The sequence below is a fragment of the Crocodylus porosus genome, unplaced genomic scaffold (assembly GCF_001723895.1).
Source record: "Crocodylus porosus isolate Cpor-Errol unplaced genomic scaffold, CroPor_comp1, whole genome shotgun sequence".
Lineage (NCBI taxonomy): Eukaryota > Metazoa > Chordata > Crocodylia > Crocodylidae > Crocodylus > Crocodylus porosus.
In genome coordinates this window covers 7,523,834-7,543,841 of record NW_017728915.1, presented here as the reverse complement: position 1 = coordinate 7,543,841, position 20,008 = coordinate 7,523,834, and the positions used below count along the sequence as shown (strand labels likewise).

Below are 20,008 nucleotides of genomic sequence, written 5' to 3'. Positions count from 1 at the left end.
AGAAAATCCTCAAACAACTGCAACCGATGCTAGAAGAAGACCCAATTCTTAAAGAGATCTTTCCAGAACCACCCATCCTAGCCTTTAAACAAGCACCAAACCTCACCAACCTCATCACCAGAAGCAAACTTACTATGGCCCAAAGCACACCAAACGGATTTAGACCATGCTGAGACAAAATCCAATCTCCACCACTCCAACAATAACTACATCCTATGACAGAACCATCACCATTCCTGGATGTTACACCTGCACCTCCAGAAATGTAATATAGCTCATCCAGTGCACTGAATGCCCTGATAGAAAGTATGTAGGAGAAGCCAAACAACTGCACACCAGAATGAATGCACACCAAAAATCTATCAAAGACAAAAATACCCGATTACCTATGGGTGCACACTTCTCACAAGACAGCTACTCTCTCCTTTTCTCTAATCTCTCAGTTCTAATTCTCAAATGGGAAATTTACGAAACACCTTTTGTAGACAAGCCTACAAGCTTCATTTCATAAATCTACTGGATACAAAAAAATTATAGACTAAATATAGACATTGGATTTCCGGCACATTACAACCTGCCTGCCATCTGATAACCCCAGATAAACTCTCTACATTTTACTAGCAACATTCTATCACCAGGTCAACATTCCCCTCTTTCCCCCACAACCTACCTGTCTCACACCTATTGTCTCCCATTCCCTCTGATTTCCACTGCCATGTATTTGCATTTTCACAGACGTGCATTTTGCATATTTACTTCTATTCCACCCAGCACAAACACCAGCAGATTCCCTATGCCTGAAGAAGAGTGTTTGTGCCCAAAAGCTTGCAAAGAACAATTTTTCCAACTATTCAGTTGGTCTAATAAAAGATATCACATTTACCCAAAGAACCCTGTCTGCTCTTGTTAACAAGGGAATTTAGAAAGGCTGCTTTGGGATTTCCCCCGAGCTTGCACATGCCACAAGGTATTCCCTGATCTAAAAGGAACAAGAACTTGGCATAGAACTTTAAAAGAAGGAAGAACAGCACTGCAGAAACAAGAAGTGGTTGCCTGGACCTGCAGCTGTTTGGCATTGGAGGGTAGGTGCTGAAGATATAACTGATCAGATGCATCAGCTTCTTCCTGTATACGGGCTAAACACATTTAAATTCCAACCCAAAAACCTACTGTGTTGTTTTAAGACTATTTTAAAAAATCTTATCTATTGGAGGCACACCATTTTTTCTTACGCATCCATGGGATGCAATGTTACATTCATCAGTAGCAGAAAATAAGTAGCTGGAGGTGGAACGTCCTCTAGTCCAAGAAAGACGCAAGTATTGACTTCAGGGAACTGAACAGTTCCTGGCTGCCTAGAAGCTAAGCATGGGTTACTTTCTGTTGCTTCCATACAGCCAATTAGGCGTGCAGTGGTTGAAAACTCAGCCTTTATCTAGCCCACAAACTGAGAGTTACCACAAATACAGCCTCTTCCTGCAGCAGTGGCATACAACAGCATTGTACTAAAGAACATAGTAGCAATTGGTAACTAAATATGAAAGACAGTCCCAGAAACTCAGACCTGGATTTCAAGTAGCAAAAGTTATTAGGCTGTAATTCCAAGGGTTTGGTTTGAAATATCACCCTCACCTCAGCTCAGACCTGAGAAAGGGTACAGTAGTGCCCAAAAGCTTGTCCTTATCCCTCCCAACTCTACAGCTGATCCAATAAAAGTTACCACCCACAAAAATCCTTGACTTCACCTCTGGCTTTTTACATTCTCTCTCTGATTTAGCTGCTTTGCTCACAAAATACACCATCAGCTGTAAAACAAAGCGTGTGAGGTGTGTCATTATCAACTACATAACAGCACACATCCCACAACTGAGCACAAGTATGGGGAAAGTCTGCCCATTCTGTTTTAATGGAAAAGATTGGTACCATAACTATAAAATATATACATTTCATAAATAGGTTGCATTAAGACAAATATTACAGAATTATACAACTGTCTCAAATGACTTACACAAATATCCCGGCTGCATTTTACAACTCTAACCCTTTCTCCATATCTGGTCCTATTCTTTAATCTCCACAATAGCATTTCCTACCTGCCAGCTTCATTACACAGCTATCTATAATAATTACTGAATTCTACAATGGGCTGGCAGATTGAACTAACTGTTTTTCAGCATTGCTCCATTATACATTGCTATACATCACATCACCCCTGTGCTTTTGCCTTCCAGCATCTAGGTAATTATTTTGGAACAGCACAGGAGAAAGAACTACAATGTCTCTGTCTCTTGGTCAAGAATCATTTTAGTCTAGAAGTATGAGCTCCATGCTTCTTCTCTCAACAAGACGCAGTACCAACACGCATTATCCTGAAGAGCATGTTTAGGTTGTTGTTCCTAATTGCATCCCGACATGCTGTGATCACCTGCGTCTTGGGTTTGCCAACTGGAAAGAGAGCAAGAAAGAGAGAAAATATCATCCCAAAACTGAAACTAGAAGCCAATAAAGGGATCTTACCAGTCACATCTGATCACTGAAAATTTAGGTTCTCATAATACATTTTTTAAAACTTGGTAATTCTTCTTCACTTTAATTGCAAGGGGAAAAGGTTTTCTTTCTTGTATTACACAGATGCCTACAGGTCCATATCTAGCTGGCATAATCGCTGTGATGAACGGGGTCCATCCAAAAATAAAGGCAGGCACTTTCCTGGACAGTTCAACAAGAAATTCTCCTCAGTTTGCAAAATGCTACTTCATAGAAGTACAAGTGAATCTAACTAGTATTATTCAAAAGGAAGAAAAGTAAACCATGGTAAAACCTAAAATATTTACAGCAATTTCAATAATTTTTAGATGTTATTGTAGTCTGGGTAAATTTGCAGAGTCTGACTTAATATGATAGCGTCTCCTTTAAACTTAAAAGTGAAAAATTCAATTTAGCTTTAAAATGACACTAACAATTGTGTCTTAATTATGGTAGTAATATTTACACTCAAAAAGCTTAAAACTTACTTTTCTCCTTAACACTACCAAAAGCTGCATTTGGGTCCTGATCCCAAGTTTCACTAAGCACTCATAAACAAACTAACTTTCATGGGAATTTACAATTCCCAGTAACTCAGCACTGGGTCCTTAGCAAGTAATTAATGCAACAGAAATACCAAGAGACCATACCTGGTGCTTCTTCCAACCTAATAAGTAGAAAAACAAATTGGGTTTGACAATGAACTTCTGTCCTCAGCCCAGCAACTTCTTTGCATGCTCTACTTTTCAGTGTACACTATAAAATTTGAGTTTGTTTGTGTCGATATTGGCAGAGCTTATGACTTTCCAAGGAGAGACAGCCAAATAAATTACAGGGCTTGGAAAGTATTCTAGTATAAGAAGCTTGGCTGTTTTTTCACACTATATTTATATATGTTAGATTTAATATGTTTTCTGTACTTCAGACTTATGAAACCCAGCCTGGCAAATTTTCCTGGGCATTAAAAACAGGCCTTACACTTGCCAATTGTTGTGCATAAGCTGATCTCTGTGCCAATGCAGAGGTTTGCCTATTTAGGGCAGTTTGCAGGATTAGGGCCAAAATCTACACTACAGTTGAAAAGTAGTTTTTAGATCCTTTGAGATTAGGGAATACAGCAGCTCAGAGATACTTTTAAAGCAAATGGAAAGTAACACTGCAGTCTAAACAGAAAACCTGTATTCCTCTGCACCAGAAAAACAAGTAAGGAAATTTCCACTATTTTGTTCTTGGATCAAACTCAACTAAGTTAATCTGGCCTTTCAATAAAGCTTCAACCATTATGTTTGCTCTTGGATGCGTCATTCTTTGCCCCTTCCTACTAGGAGGACCAAAACCAATGAATCCCTAGACAAACAACACCTGACCCACACTTACCACGCAGCCGCCCAGCCCTCTGGATTGCTTGATTTACAGCTTTGAGATTATTTAACAGCTCAGTGTGATTGGTGCAGCGAATTTTATATCCATTTATTAAGTCTCTGTTCAGATTGTAGAGTTCTACATACCGTTTCTTCATGTTTTTCCTGGGGGAGCAAACACAAGGGTTATGTGAACCACCAGCGACAAGAAAACCAAAAGACATTTCTTGTTTTACTAAGGTCAAAGTGGCAACAATATTTTGTTCTTGTAGTGACCGAGCTACTTGGCTCTCTCAAGTGTTTGAAGCTACAAGGCTACACACAGTCACGCAGGTACCCAGTACAAGCATCTCTCACCATGACAGTTATTCTTCATTACTTACACCCAGAAACTAAGTACTTCAACACAGGTGCCCTATTTTCATTCTCTTTTTCATGCCTCCCATCAGCTTTTTGCTCTGATACTTAATTAGTGACTGGCAGCTCTGAGAAAAGGAATTTCTTTCTTTAGAAGAGTAAGTCTGGATGATCAGTATTTGCAGTGGATCTCTAGGCTTCTTCTTGCAAGAGTGAGGGTGTACATTAGCCACTGGCTTCAGGAGGAAAAAGCTGCTAAGGGGAGTAACATTCTCTAAACTCACAGAAGAAACATCCTCTTCTTCTCACCTCAACCAGCTTCTGCTCCCTTCTGGCCACAAGAGACTCGTTCTAGCCTAACTGCTAACTTGACCATTCCCTCATAGCGAGCTAATTCACAGTGCCAGTCTCAAACTGAATCATTGCTACAGTTTTCATCTCCCCCTTTTCCTACCCATTTGGTTCTTAACCTAAAAGAACAGGTTAAGAATCCAGGAGGATCCAGAAGGGGCAGATCAAAAGGAGGACAGCCGAGACAACAATTCTAGTTAACCACAATGATCAGGTATGACTAATATGTACCCACTCCACACTTATACCATGCTACCATTTCTATATAGCAGAGCAAGACAACAGCTGCTCACATGTCTCCCATGAGACGTGCATCTTCTGCTCGGACCAGCATGCTCCGGATAAGGTTGGAATGATCAGCCATGTCAGCAGTGAGTTTCTGATGTACTGTATGATGTTCATCCACCTATCAAGAATGAACATTCATGAATTAAGCATCCCCTGCCTTCACCACAGGCATTTAATGAAGATCTGAGACATCGGAGCTGAACTCTAAAGTATACGCTGCCCTCACTTCCTATCCGTCCCCTGGGGTACCTTTGCTAGTGCAGCAATAACTTCTCCGCTGGCAAAACGTGGGATACTGCTGTTCTACCACTATTTATTAACCTTTCTTATTCACATAAGGGCCTGATCCTAACCCAGTGATTTTGATGCGCTTTGAATTTCACATGTAATAGCTGAAACAATAAGGGAATTTTCAAAATAACAAACCACTAAGCAAGAGAAGATCCCATTTTGGAAACTGCCACTCTCACATATGGCAAGCCACAGCCTTAGTTTTAAATGACAGAAGGCTGCAAAAGGTTTAGATGCCAAGCAATGCACACCACTCACTTCCTACCTGTGACTTGTCTCCATCCAAAAATCACTATTTAGAAACACTTGTTAGAAGCTGACCTTAATTAGCACTTTCCGCAGCTCCTCAAAGTATGTGGGAAAATCTGCTTCCACCTGCAAGTCTTCGATTGCCAAGAAGGAGGCCATTGACTGGATAATATCGCCAGCTAGATCAATGTCATCAGTGCTGACAGAAATCTAACAGGCAAGAGTAAAATACGTTTCAGACTTCCCCACCACCAAAATCTCTCTTCCCATGACTGTTAAGTAGGATTCATGTTACAGAGTATTCAACCAATCCTCAAATACTATCAACAGGCAAGATTTTCACTGGGACATCTATTACTCCAATAATATACATTGTTAGAATTAAACACTATGGGCAAGATCCAGAGCCCAGTGTAATACAGGGGACGCCTTCCTGTTTGGAGGGAGCTCAGACCTCACTGTGCAGAGACATGTACTGCTAACCTGTACCCTGTACCTTCCTGTTAGGGCTATGTCCACCTCAAATCTATGCTGGCCCTCTGCACAGGGGCAAATTCAACCCCAAAAGAATACATTGCTTCAGAAAGCTGAAGAGACAATGTACTGTATCGTCCATTAGACTGACTGGGCTTGGAATTTTACTCCCAGATAGTAAAACAGGCCTCACATGCCCAGAAAAGAGAACTGAAGATACTCTGGACAATGCCCCACCTAAAATGTTAGCACTTCCACTCCCCACTACCACTGCCCAGGAGCCACGTGCAATGTCACATGCCTTCCACGCACTGGCTGCACCTATGGCTTCTCCCCTGCCCATCCAGTAGCAGCACATGGAACAGTAAGGCTCTGAGGCTGTGGCAATAATTCACAGCTGAAGAGAGAATAAGCACAAAAAAAGAGCCCAGGAAATGCAAACAGCTTGCTTCCTCCTATTCCTGTTCTAAAGACTGAGGTGGGGATTTGATAACACTCTTCAAATAGATGAAGGGAGATTACAAAGAGGGTGGAGATAGCCTTTTCTCTGTGGTGGCAGGAGAAAGGACTAGGAACAATGGACTCAAGTTGCAGCAAAGGAAATTTAGTTTCAAGATTAGGAAGAATTTTCTGACTATGAAGGTGATCAAGCATTGGAACAGGCTGCCTTGATAAGCTGCAGACTCTTCATCCCTGGAAATCTGCCAGACCAGACAGACAGACACTTGGCTGGGATGGTTTAGTCAGGAATGATCTGGCCCTGAGCAGGGAGCTGGACTGTATCTTACGAGAGCCCTTCCAGCCCTACTTTCCTAAATTACAATGATCCCTTCTCTCCTCCACTTTGTACCATGGCTGCATGTTTACTTTCACATTTGGATAGGAGCTAAGCCCAGTAGAACAAAGGTAAAAAAGTTACCTCCCCACAGGGTTTCATTTTTATGCACAGTTGCCCAGCATCACGCAGGAAAGTGAAACAGACTTGAAAGGGTGCACTCTGAAACTCAGCATCTTCTGGCAACAGAAAGCTCTGATTCAGCCACATAACAACCTTCAAAAAAAATTCACATCACACTTTACTCCCAGAAATGTCTGGAATGTATTTGTGATACAACAAACACATACAAGGACTGCAGAACACCTAGCTCACTGTATCCTGGAATCATATGCATGATTGATTTTACTCCATTTAATGAATTCAATTGTTTTTTATTATAATACAAAGCACAAACACAGGTGGAAGGACAAAACATTATGGGGGGGGAGGGGGAGTAAAACTTAAACTTAAAAAATACTTCTACACACATGGATGGACAGACAGACAGACCGACACTGCCCAGCAGGTTAGTCTCTGAAGGGGAAGGGGCAGATTGAGGACCCCGCAGTGAGGGAGGAAGTGGAGCAGAGGCCGGGGCAGGTCATGGGACAGAGCCACAGATGGCTCATCCAGGAGCTTCAGGGGGCTCCTGCTGCTGCACATACCCTGGGAGAGACACAGGGGGCACATACCCCCCAGATTTGTGTGGGGGGTTTTGCCCCACTGCCATTGCCCAGGAGCCACGTGCAGTGCTGTATGCCTTCCACGCACTGGCTGCGCCTATGCCTTGTCCCCTACCCATCCAGTAGCGGCAGGCACATGGCATCACATGTGGCTTCTTGGGGCCCCATTCACCCCAGCCCCTACCCCACTCCCTCCCTCACCACATGGGCCTCAACCTGGTCCCCTCATGCCCCTTCCCTCCCTCACACCCTTTCCCCTTCAGACTTACCTGTTGGGCACTATTTTCCTGGCTACGTGTCTGTCTGTGCACATCCCTCCCCTCCTGCTGCAGCTGCCTGGAGCCTGCAACTGGGCTGCCCAGTGGTCCTCTACACTGCCACTGCTGCCCTACGTTTGTCGGGGCTAAGTCACGTTAGCCCTGGGCTTCCACTGCCTATGAACATAACTAAAAGCTGACTAAAGTTTTTAACAACACACAACAAGCTTTCCAGAACTCTGGACATTACTGGGTAAGCACAGAATTCATTTCTGGCTCTTTTGCCCCATGAAATGTGAACAGGTTGCTGCTTTATAAGCTGTCAATTAAATGCACTATTTTTTTAGATCAAGAATGAGGAAAATCAGGAAGCTAACAAAGGAAGGAGGATCTAGTGGTTAGGGCACTACCTGGGGACTTGGGAGGGTTCAGGGTTCAAGTCCCAGCACTGATACAGACTCCCCCACCCCATCTGGTCTTGGACAAGTTAATTAGCCATTCTGTGTCTCCACATCTGCAAAATGAGGATAACAGCACTTCTGTGTCTCTTAGGAATGTTCAGAGGATAAAATATTCAGATTGTGAGGTGCCCCCTATAACCAGAGCCAGAGACATGTCCAAGAGAGACAGAACTCAGAGGGGTAAGGCTAACAGTTTCTTGGGGAAGGTCACACACACACCTGATCATTCTGTCTTCAAGAAACCAAGCAATGTGTTACTTTTTGCCTGGAAGTTTCTATGCAATGAAAGTTACTTAGGTGTGGTAGCTCTTCAGTAATTAACAGATGTGGACCAGCAGCTCTTGATACAGGCTGCAATAAATTTCTGTCCCAGGACTTCAGACTTCACAAGTTAATTGCAGAACATTTACAGATTCTTATGAACCTGAATCATGCTGGCGTAGTGAAGAGAGACAACATATCTTGACACTCGGTTGTGTTTTTCCCTCGTCTGCTAATTTACAAAATCTACTCATCTGTTATGGGGTTCCTGTTACGAATGCAAGCAAGGAAGGTTTTATGTGATAAACAGTGAATGAATGGGTAATTGTAAAAACTCTTTCTGATCTTAAGCAGTAATTTCCTGCAGCTACAGGGAAACTCTAGGAGAGATTTTACTGCACCTGCATTGAAAAGAAAAACAAGCAGCAGCATGAACTCAAGCTGTAAATGATTCCTGTTAAACACCGATTCTTACTGACACCAGTACAGTAAATTACATTATTTCCCTTTGCTTTAGGGACTCCTAAGTTCATTGCAAATCTTCCACCTGATACAAAAGCCAAAACTGTGCTCAGAACCAGAAAATAAGATGCAGGGCATGAAACTCACCCTTTGCACTCTCTCGCTGATTGTAAAGTTAACAAAGCTTAGAGGATGAGGGACTGAGTCAGGGCTGCTCAAAGCATACATTGAAAAGCGTGGTAGCTGTCGTGTCAGCTCAAATACATGGAACTGTGTGCTAGAAGGAACCAAGAGGGGAAAAAAAAAAGAAATTTACTGGTATGCCAGGGACTCACCCAACTACATCCTTCTATTAAAGTAAAAATAATTCATTTGGCATCACATAGTCTGTCACCACAGTCCCTGCAACAAACACAAAATTCATTAGGAGCCTACACTGAAGATTTCAAACACATAGCTGGAGACATCTTATTAGGGACTACAATTAAGATGTATTATGAATAACATTTCAGGTGAATGGAAAGGTTTCTATCCTGGCAAAAACCAAATTCAGTTCTCTACATTTCTCCTGCAATGGCTTCTTACACTTCTTACAAAAGGATACTACTACCTAGATCAGGGTAAACTGATCTTGACATACAAGTGAACAGAAGGAATGACTTTCTAATATATGTTAAGAGCCATTTTATTTAGACAGTGACTTGTTCAAATTCTGCCTTCAAATACTCACACAGGACTTCCTTCCTCAAAGCAGCTGAGAACACTCAGGCTCTCAGAGGATACATCTCATGCTCCTTCTGAGCACACCTGCCCTTGACTTTAAATAAAGCAAACTTAAGGCTTTAAGGATGTACGAACACTATTTCTGAAGATGCTGAGCTTTGGCTGTTTTTGTTCGTTTTTTTTACAAAGAACATTTCATTTCTCTTCTATATAAGACCAAGGAGGTAAAGGAGCTAGGCCTGAGGAAATTAGCTACTGTATTCACAGACCAGCTACCAGACAAGTCTGTCAAGAGAGATCAAAGTGACATCACTGTTGTATTTCTCACCAAACGCTGCTTGCAATGGGAACTGATGTTTGACTACACAATATAAGCCACCATAAATCTCACCTGCTTCTGTAACCCACAAAGGCTTTGATGTGTAAATCCACTGGGACATCTTTGGGAGGAGTAAGGGGAACCCGAATGTGACCTGAAAGGTTCTGGAGGTTGGGATGAACCACGTGGCTTTCACCTTCAAATATCCCTTCAGCAAAGATCAGCACGGCTCGGATGATAGTGTCTTAGGAAAGGGGGGAAAGTAGTTTACTGGTTAATAACTCTTCTGTGGCAACAAACCACTACTACATTCAAAACCAAGTGAACGAGGGATTTTGGGATGGGAGAAAGAACATAGAAAACAATTCACTATAAACACTGAGCCACTACACCAAGGACCACATTTAATTGTCTCAGGCTGGAGACTTAATTCATTGTTCTCCAGTAAGGTTTGCTGTGTAAATCATTAAAACTAGTTTACTGAACTTTCTGTTCATTCCTCTGGAAGGAGGAACAAGTAGTCAGGTGCTACAGGAATGAAAACTTTACCAGGTGACACATCTGTTGATTCAAAACTCTGCAAAGAAAAGTCCCCAGACAGAGGAAACTGAAAATGGAAAACTAGTGAAGGGACAGATAAATCAGGAGTTAAATATAACAAAACATTTATGTGAAGTTCCAAGAACCAGTTGTAAATCCGCTCTCACCGTTTGATGTGGAGATACACAACTCAACATGAGCAGACTGACTGTCAGCGCCCAGGTTAACGGAAAGAGCTGTCTGGAGCTGCGTATTGGCTGGAATCACTCCTCTCTGCCCGTCAGCTTCATTGACCTGAGTGCTCAGCTCAATCTGCTGCAATGTACACAAGCAGCTCTGGATCAGCCTTACAAAACTAATTTTTTCACTCAAGCAGCTCAGAAATATCTCCAAAAACCACCTTCCTCCTCCAAGGAAAGGGAATTATTACAGCACCTTTCATACATTTTAGAAGTGGTGTAAAGAATGGTTTATTTAAGCTTACTCTCAAACTCTTGAAACCCAGGCACACAGCCCTTATATAATATCTGTTTGCCACTGCACACTCTGTATACAGACCTCATTTAAAAAAAACAAACAAACAAACTTGAGCACATACTTAATTCCCATGAGACTGAAGCACATATTTAAGTGCATTGCTAGATCCAGGTCTTAATCAGTACAGTTACTCTATGAATCTACTCTTCCTTTGAACTATTTTCAAAACTCTCTCTCCTTATTTCCTCCGTATCAAGATAGAGCAGGGGTGGGCAATTATTTCAGGTGGAGGGCTGCTTACCCAGTTCTGGCAGCCTGTCGAGGGCCGCATGGATAGCCCTACCCCTTGACAGATGCCCTGCCCCCTGGTCACCATCTTGCGACCAATGTCCCAATGTCTATGGTCCCAAGACATTGGGACATTGGTCCCATGTCCCAGGGCCAGCACAGGTGGGGCCCAAAGTGGGACACAGGCTGGCAGGGATCTGCGAAGCTGGGTTGGGCTGCACCAGCAGGGAGAGGGGGAGCTGGCCCGGCTCCATAGAGCCCCTGCCACCCTGCTCTGGGCCCCGCTGGCACTGGCCCTGGGACACTAGTACAGGCCCGATGCTCCCGCTGGCCCCCGCCCACTCACCTTCAGTGCCCCCCAGCCCTGTGGTACAGGCAGAGGGCAGCACACAACCCCGACCCCCTGCTCACCGGCAGGGAAGAAGCTGATGCTGTGCACAGGGAAAAGTGGCCCCTCGCCCACCCCATGATCAGTGCTCCCTGCTGCAGTCACTCACAGCCCACGCAGGGCTGTCCTGAGCTAGCACAGGCAGCCCCACACGGGCTGCAAGCGGCTACAGTGCGGGGTGCTGGCCACGGGGCAAGTGAGGGACCACATTTTCCCCATGCTCAGCACCAGCTTGTAACCCAACCCTGCTGCCAGCCTGGGCTCCACGCCGGCTCCAGGCTCACCCGTTGGGGCTGTGCAGCAGCAGCACCTGCAGCACCCCTGCATGCCACACCAGGCAGTATTGGCTGCTGCTGCCGCCCGCCCAGAGCTCACGCGCTGGGCAGCCCACAGGCAGTGGTGGCAAACACTGCCTGGCACAGCAAGTGGGGGGGCCACAGCTGCTGTCGCCATGTGCAGCCCCAAAGGGCAAGCCCGGAGCCAGAGCAGGGCTCAGGCTGGCAGTGGGACTGGGTTACAAGGTGGTGCTGAGCACAGGGGTGGGGAACAGCACCCTGTCCACCCCATGGCCGGTGCCCCATGCTGCAGCCTCTAATAGCCCACCTAGGGCTGCCTGCGCCTGCTCCACAGCCCTGCACTGGCTGCGAGTGGCTGTAGAAGAGAGCACCAGTCATGGGGCAGGGAAGGGCCACTTTCCATCCACGCCGAGAAGGAGCAAGGAAGGAGCCCAGGAAAAAGCTGAGTGTGGCAGGGGGGAAGCAGCTCCTCCCCCACCCTGGCACTCCCTGCTGCAGTCGCTCACAGCACACTGTCCAGAGCAGGCACAGGCAGGGCTGCGAGTGGCTGCAGTGCAGGGCACTGGGCAGGTGAGGGGCCACTCGCCCCCTCCAAACACTCAGCTTTTCTCCAGGCCACTTTTTCTCAGGCTCCTTCCCTGCCCTTCCTCCCCCAACCCCCACATGAGGTTCCCGGCAGCCACATGCTCCCAGGTCAGAAGCCCCTGCTGCAGCTTCTACCTGGGAGGGCGGGCCCTGCTGTTGTGGGAGCCCGCTGGGCTTCCCCTGGGTCCTACTGGGGAAAATATTAATTTTCTACATTTTTTAGGGGCCACGGGCCATATTTTGCCCACCCTTGAGCTAGAGGGTGCCCTCTGCTCCCAATCTCATCCAGTTGTCTCAGTTTCTCACAAAATCACCTGTGGACCTTTTTATGGCTTGTGCAGCAACAACTATAAAGATTCTACAATCAAAACCCAGTTATCCATCCAACTGCTGATGCACACACCGAAACAAGATCTAGCTCCATTCTCCATGTCAGGAGAGCCACGTCATTAAACACATGAAAAAAAGTAGGGAAGGCTTTAGTAAAGTAAGAACTGGCTCCTACCAACACAACAACCAGGTCTGTTGCAGAAGTTGGGGCAAATGTTTTACATTATCAACGTATTCTACCTCTTCTGACAGTATCAAGACACCAATTTCATCTCTAGTTTTATACCAGCAAAATACTAATGACTTCTATAGAGTTGTACTGAATTCCCTGACTCTAAAGCTAGGACCAGGCCTTTCACCTTGTTTTGGGAAGTACCTTTGAGTTTTCCTCATAGTTTCGTAATTCCAGCAGTAGGTTTTGTTTCTTTTGACTAAGCTCCCGAATTAGATCCTGCTCTGCAGTGCTGTCCATCAAGTTCACCTTCATCTCTTGACTTCCTGGCAGGTAACCACGTACTGAACAAAAACAAAGCACAGTATCTTTAGTAGCAACCCTAACATTTTAGCTTTTGCAACATGATTCTACATGAACAGATCAGCAACCAAAGTAACATTGTGACAGATCCTCAGCTGATGTCCAGTGGCACACTGCTCAGCTGAAGTAGACAGAAATGCCAAACATATTTGGGGGGACATACCCCAATGGTACAGAAGCCATTATATGTCCAGTCACAGTATCTTGGTAAAAAGATAAATGGGATAACTTGGTATAATTCTCTCAAGCTGATTCTTACTGGTCAAAATGACACACACAGTAGTGTTGGTCTCTTTAAGATGTATTTAGTTTGGGTAAGCAAGTCTTAAATTACTTAGAAGTACTCAGCATTACTCCAGCTTGACAAAACTTTTCTAGGAATTATACAGCTGCCCAGTGCTGTCAGCATCTTGGTATGATGACAACATACTCACCATTCACCTTCTTAAGCTAGCTAACGCTCCTTCCTCTTTTATCCTATTTTTCACTCACGGAGATTTAGGACCAGGGCTAAGACAGGGCCATAATGAGCACAGGGTTGACCCAGGAGAGGTAGGATCTGAGGGTATTGTTACACGAGGGAAACCGAGCCAGGAGAGCTTACATGGAAAGGCAGGACCCACGTGCTTCTTAGAAAGGCCTTTCATTTTACAACAAGCCTGTTTCCTATAACTTCTATTAGCTTGTTTGTAAGTGAAGTCAAAATCCATGGAGGAAGCACCAACCCTCCCTCTAATTTCTGGCATGACTGTGCAAGCTCAACCGAGAAAAGAATGTTGCAGGGAACAGAACCGTTCAGTGATTTCAAGTCTAAGGGCACACAACCCCACAGAAATGACCCATGCCACACTGCACTCTTTCCACTGCAAGGAACAATTTCATTTTGATGAGGAAAGAAAAAGAGAAAGAACTGGGAAAGGAGGAGAAAGGGAAAAGCAGAACATTGAAGCCACTCCTGCAAATGGACTCAAGTGGGAAGACCCCATGAGAGGCTGTAAGGGGTCAGACCACATGCAACCCAGATGCAGGTTATTATTTCTATCACAGCAGCATCTATATGCCCCAACTCCAGTACAGAGGTTCATTGTCTACTGCCCTGAAAAGAATCCACATCAATGATGTTAACTTGCATAGTCTTCAGGGTGAACAACCTTAATAAAATGGCTCTTGTTAACTGGCTCCTTACTGCTCCTTCCCAATGAAAATGGCTTAATGGCCAAAACATGTTAAACATAAACTGACAACCTGTGGTAAAAACAGGCAGGAGTACTATTACAGAGAAGAGTACTGTGCTGGCTGAGTGTGCTTGGACTTTTGCCTCAAACAGTTGGTACCACACATTTGTTTTTGCTCAGCTAACTAGGGTCAGACTCTGAGTCTTTCCTTTGATCATTCATTTTGAAAACATAAAAGGTGTGGAGACTAGTAACAACTGAAACATTTCAAATGTATCTGAAATACTTCAGAGTCACCTCTACAAATACATGTGCCCTTTGAAACATTTCAAAAGCAGCTGAACCTTGTGAAATGAGGAATTATTTTGAAGCCTTTCATTTCTTGTTATAGGTGCACAGGGACAGAGGATGCATAGTTCCTCCAGATTCCACACTACTCCACTCTTCCCCCTCACCTCTCCAAAGAGGAAGTGGAGAGCAGGTAGACAGCTTTGCAGGTTGACTGATGTTTCAAAGTTACTTCAATCTGCACCCAAAGGGCCTAAATTAAAAAGCAGCTCTGTTCTCAGATAAATCATGTTTCACTTCCTTAGAAGACACATTAATGAAGCAGATCAGCTATAGTGCGATGTGTTGGGCAGGATGTATCCTGATCCTGCAGGTCAATGGGTGATGTATTCCCTGCTCACAGAGAACTGCCCCAGACATTGCCTGAGGCATGTCTCTGTAAGATGGAAAAAAACCAGGCAGGCGCTCTCAGGATTTGAGGGGCATAAATTTGTGTGGATATTCCCAGGGCACCCAGGATCAGGCCCCTCAAGCCTCAGGAGCACATGCCCAGGACAGCTGGAGAGCACAGGCAGCTCTGGACTGATTACACTCTCTTGCCAGAAACCTAACAGATGTCTGCCATAATGAAATGGCACAAATTAATACCACTTATGTCGCAGCCACAAATTTGGGGCATTTATGGTATGACAAGGTATATGGACATCTGTTTGATTGGCCTTTGTACCACCATAAAAATTGTTATGGCAATACAAAGGAAACATCTGTTTCCACCCTCAGTTACTCAAGTTTCACTTCCTTGGTATCTAATGATGCAAGCCCATCAGTTCTCCAGTCAGCCATAGCATCCAGGAAACACAAAGTTGTTAAGCATTGAATTTTCAATATAATATTTTAAAAAGACCTTTTTGGACCTTCTTTATCACCATAAAGAAACCAACGAGATCTCACCTGCGTTTGTTTCTTCTACCTCCACCTTCAACAATATGGCTTGAAATATTGCAGTACGTACAAAATATAATACTGCTCAGCTAACAGAGGAAAATCATTTCTGCCAAGCAAGAGAATTTTGTTGGCTTCTTGAATCAGCAAATAAAATAGGTTTGGTCATTTCTAATATAGGAGCAACTATTCAAAACCCAATATGCAGGGAGCCTGACACTTCTATTTCCTAGATTTTCCAAAGGACATTAACAGATTTGGCAGGCAAAAAACCACACACAAAACCATAAAGCACAGCCAGTCTGAGGAGGCCTGGAGCTAAAAGACTGTATCGGCACTAAAGTTTATGGATAAAGCTTTCGGCATTTCTGCTTGGCTTAAACTAGCACACTCTTACCTTCACCATCAATTGAACAGCAGATTAGCTGGGTGTTACCATCCATTCTGTAATCCCCCTCCACAACACCAGCAATTGAGGACGCAAAGTTGTCCTTAAAAATGACTTCCCCAGTTCGGTCACTGCGTGCATCAACCTGGAATACAGAACATTCCCAAGACACCGCATGAAGAAGATGAAAACTAACTTCACAGTATAAATTATGCAGTGCTCCAGGACATTAACTGACAAAGCCTGCTGCATTCATGGAACTACAGTTGAACTTTATTAGATTAAGAAAATCCTACCGAAAATTAAACAACTAAATGCAATCTAAATGTACTCAAGTTAAAAAAAAGAACTGCTCCTCAGAAAGGCTTTCCCCTGAGAAAAATAAAAACTAGAGAAAAAGGAAGGGGAAATCACAAGCTTGTGCTGCTCTTGAAGCTACAATGATAGGACTAAATAATAAATAACCACCTTCAAGCAACATTTACAGCATCCAGTCTTATCTGTAGTCTTTGTCTGATGAAGTGCATTAGTTTTATGCACAACCATTGTGAACTTTAATCACCTTTCATTAGAGGTGACTATGCGCTCTGTGCAGCTCTGTTCTTTCAGTGTTCAGAACACAGCAGTTTCTCAAAAACCAGGAAGGACCCTTAAATGACAGAGACTGGAGAAAATAGTAGTGTGTAGAGGTTTCCTATACAACAAGGCTGTGTTAAGGCCAGAACCCCCTTACCAGGGGTTCTACTGAATCCTGGAGCACTAGGTTTCTAGCTCAGAGGTGAATTAGATTAGATAGCCCCAAGAACCTGAAAGGATACTGCGTGGAAGGACTGATGATTTAAAAGAAAACACTAGCAAATGGTGTACACAGGAGACATGGCAGGAAGGATCAACTATTTCTGGCAAACAGCAATGCTAAGAAACAGTGTTGCAAGAGAACAGAATTCAGTTTTACGCAACAATGCATTACCTAACTAATGAATTTATTATAGCATGGTAATAATATTTTCATAATTACTAGTGAAGCTCCCTTACAATTGCCTAATAAGTTTCCTTTCTTAGGAGTTTTTAAGAGCATCCAGGATACCTGGAAAAATACCACTAGGGTGTGCTCAATACATAAACCTGGAAGAAGAAATGAAAGAAGAATTTCAAAAAAAATGAAATGTCATACCATCTTTGCTACCATAGAAACAGCCTACCATACCTTACCAATCAATTTTGAATTAAACAGAGGAAGGAATTTTTCTGTAATCAATTTGCATCTGACACTAGATTCATCAGCTAAGACAGGGTTGTTGTAACATTTTTTTCAGAGCTTAATTGATAATATCCTTTTGAATGGTTTGCCTGTTTAAACCTTGTACAATGAAACAGCTTTGTTCAAATAAAAATCTCCTGTTTTACAGCTATATATTCTCTTTTAATTCAAACTCACCTTCCCATTAGACCATCCAGTGATAAGTTCACATACTCCATCAGAATTAAGGTCAAATGCATGTATGCTCATTGCATGATTTTTAGACTGGGAAAAAAACAAAGAATTATTAAGCTACTCTTTTTTACCAGAAGGGCTTGAAATATGTAGGGCACTTAAGTATAGATTACATACAGATAAAACCAGATGTCTCTTAACAGGGTCAGAGCATCCCTATCCATAAGTCTCCAAAATCTCAGCATTTGCATTTCACACACAGGCCCATGCTCTCCAAGGAGCCTCTCTGTCCCTCTGATGTTTCTATCCCAAGGGATTATCAGGCCTCTCCTCCCACAAATACAATGGAACATGCAAAAGACTGAAGCTACAGCTTCAGATTTATAAATCTTCTCTGTAAGTGAGGAATCCCTTTAGTCCAAAAGCAAATCTCCAAAATGTTGTGTAATATAATTGCTGCTCTAGTCACCATCATTAAGAAAATTTAGGAAAATCATTTTGTGGTCCTCCTAAAGCCCCACTGCTTTAAACATTTACTATATTTTCTCATACATAACATGCACCTTTCCCCCCCTAAAATCAGCCCCACAAAACAAGGGTGCATGTTTTAAGTGAAGAAGTTGTTTTTCTCATTTGAAAAGAAGCAAGCCTGGAGACACTGTAAAGGCCATGCAGCTGCCAAGATGGTGAAGCCCTCTCCTAGCCGTAGCTATTGAGCACTGTTGCTTGTGCCTGAAGCAGCAAGTTTGCTGTTGGTAGGATCCTGATGAGGCCTGTGATATGGAAATGACACTTTACTTACAAGAACTTATAAAGAGAACTACTTATAGTAAAGAACTAAGTCTTGCTACTGACTTTTGCAAAGGCCTGGGGAACATGGAGCATCAAGGACATGCAACATCCTAGGAGACAATGGAAATGAGACAGCTGACACCAGGAACTTCTCAGTACCACATTTCCTATGTTCCCAGGAGGACTTACTTTGTCACGCATGGGGCCATGACTGGAAAAATCTTTTCTTTTCTACATTCTGCCTTCCAAAAACAGGTGTGTGTTTTTTTTGGAGATGTGTCGTATGCAAGGAAATATGATAAACCCAGCATGTTAAAAGCACCTGAAAACATACTGTACAGGGAAGAATCCTGTCCTGCTCTCTGAAGAATGGACAAGATGATTTTACAGGCATTAACATGTCTTCCATGAACAGAACAACAGCGAACAGCACTGCTGTAGTTAAACTCCCAGACACAACATATCTAACGAACTTTATGTAAAATGAGTGTACCTCTGAGGTATCTGAAAACTATATACCCCAAGGCATTATGCAGTTATGAACTCAAAATCCTCCTTATGGCTATATCCCCAACACAAAGGCCAATAACCACAGCTCCAGCAGTGCAAGTTACCTGATATTAATTTTATATGTATACTTATGATGGAGAAACAATTAGAAAAACAGTTTACATAAAACACCTCAACTGAGACTTTCAAAGCCACCCAATGGGATTTAGATGCCTAATTCCTGATCATTGTAATGGTAACTGGGTGTCGAAATCCCCTTTGAGAGTCTCAAAATTCTCAGCTCTAATATTCTGATTTCTCTCTTCAGTACAGATTTGATTGTACTAACTTTAATCCTCCAGTAGCGAGCTGTTTTATCATAGACTCCTACTGTGCCATTAGAAAGAGCATAGCCAAACCGACTGCCATACATGGGACTAAGCGCGGTAATGGTCTGAAAAAGAGAAAATGTATGAGTTATAACATCTCTATTTGTGTAGCTTAAAGTAACAAACAATAGAATATGTGCCATTTCTGTATCGTGTTAGATCTATTTACATTAAAACTAATGGCGTAAGCTACAACGAACTGGGGATAACGTCTCTCCTCAAAGAACATTAAAATATTTTAATAGTTGTGAAAAAAGTTGTTTAAAATCACTAAGTGCCCATCCTGATAACACTTACGTACCCACACAAAGTAGTTTAACTGACATTAATGGAACTACATGTGAAAACACGGATCAAACTCTTCAATTGTGTCTACACCACGGTTGTGGAAGGAGGAAACCTGAGTGGGAGCACAAGCAAAGCCACAGTGGTTTTTAATGCGTCTTTAATATCAGCTCTGATCAGAGGAAATGCTGGTCGCTGTGTCTTCCGGCTCCACGCTACCAGGCCAGGGGTATCAACTGTGGGAGAACCACAACAGTGGGAACTTTTTGCAGAAATCCTTAGCATTAAACCAGTGGGACTAAACAAAAGTTTAACTGTTCGTGGGACTGAGCTCCTTCTGGGACACAATCACCAGTGACCATAGTTTCATAGTTTCTAGGGGCAGAAGGGACCTGAGTAGATCATCTAGTCCAAACCCCTGCCATGGCAGGAAAGATTACTGGGGTCAAACGACCCCAGCAAGGTGTTCATCTAGCCTCCTCTTAAAGACTCCCAGGGTAGGGGCC

The 20,008-nt window shown here is 43.4% G+C and overlaps 1 protein-coding gene across 4 annotated transcripts in view; it reads right to left on the bottom strand.

The window, feature by feature from the left end:
* Positions 1-1,883: 1,883 nt before the first annotated feature.
* The window catches only part of BBS2 (Bardet-Biedl syndrome 2), a 28,441-nt gene continuing 10,316 nt past the window's right edge, over positions 1,884-20,008 (bottom strand). For 2 of the 4 annotated variants that reach the window (XM_019535630.1, XM_019535632.1), the window contains 12 exons: positions 19,178-19,282; positions 17,551-17,637; positions 16,122-16,257; positions 13,161-13,300; positions 10,588-10,735; positions 9,953-10,124; positions 8,986-9,115; positions 6,817-6,948; positions 5,496-5,633; positions 4,889-5,001; positions 3,904-4,052; positions 1,884-2,445 (listed from right to left, as the gene is read on the bottom strand). In XM_019535630.1, the coding sequence (XP_019391175.1) occupies positions 2,339-2,445; positions 3,904-4,052; positions 4,889-5,001; positions 5,496-5,633; positions 6,817-6,948; positions 8,986-9,115; positions 9,953-10,124; positions 10,588-10,735; positions 13,161-13,300; positions 16,122-16,257; positions 17,551-17,637; positions 19,178-19,282 (1,557 nt within the window). In that variant the 3' untranslated portion in view covers positions 1,884-2,338. The remainder of the gene's footprint in view (positions 2,446-3,903; positions 4,053-4,888; positions 5,002-5,495; positions 5,634-6,816; positions 6,949-8,985; positions 9,116-9,952; positions 10,125-10,587; positions 10,736-13,160; positions 13,301-16,121; positions 16,258-17,550; positions 17,638-19,177; positions 19,283-20,008) is intronic. The other 2 variants (XM_019535634.1, XM_019535633.1) reach the window with 2 other exon arrangements.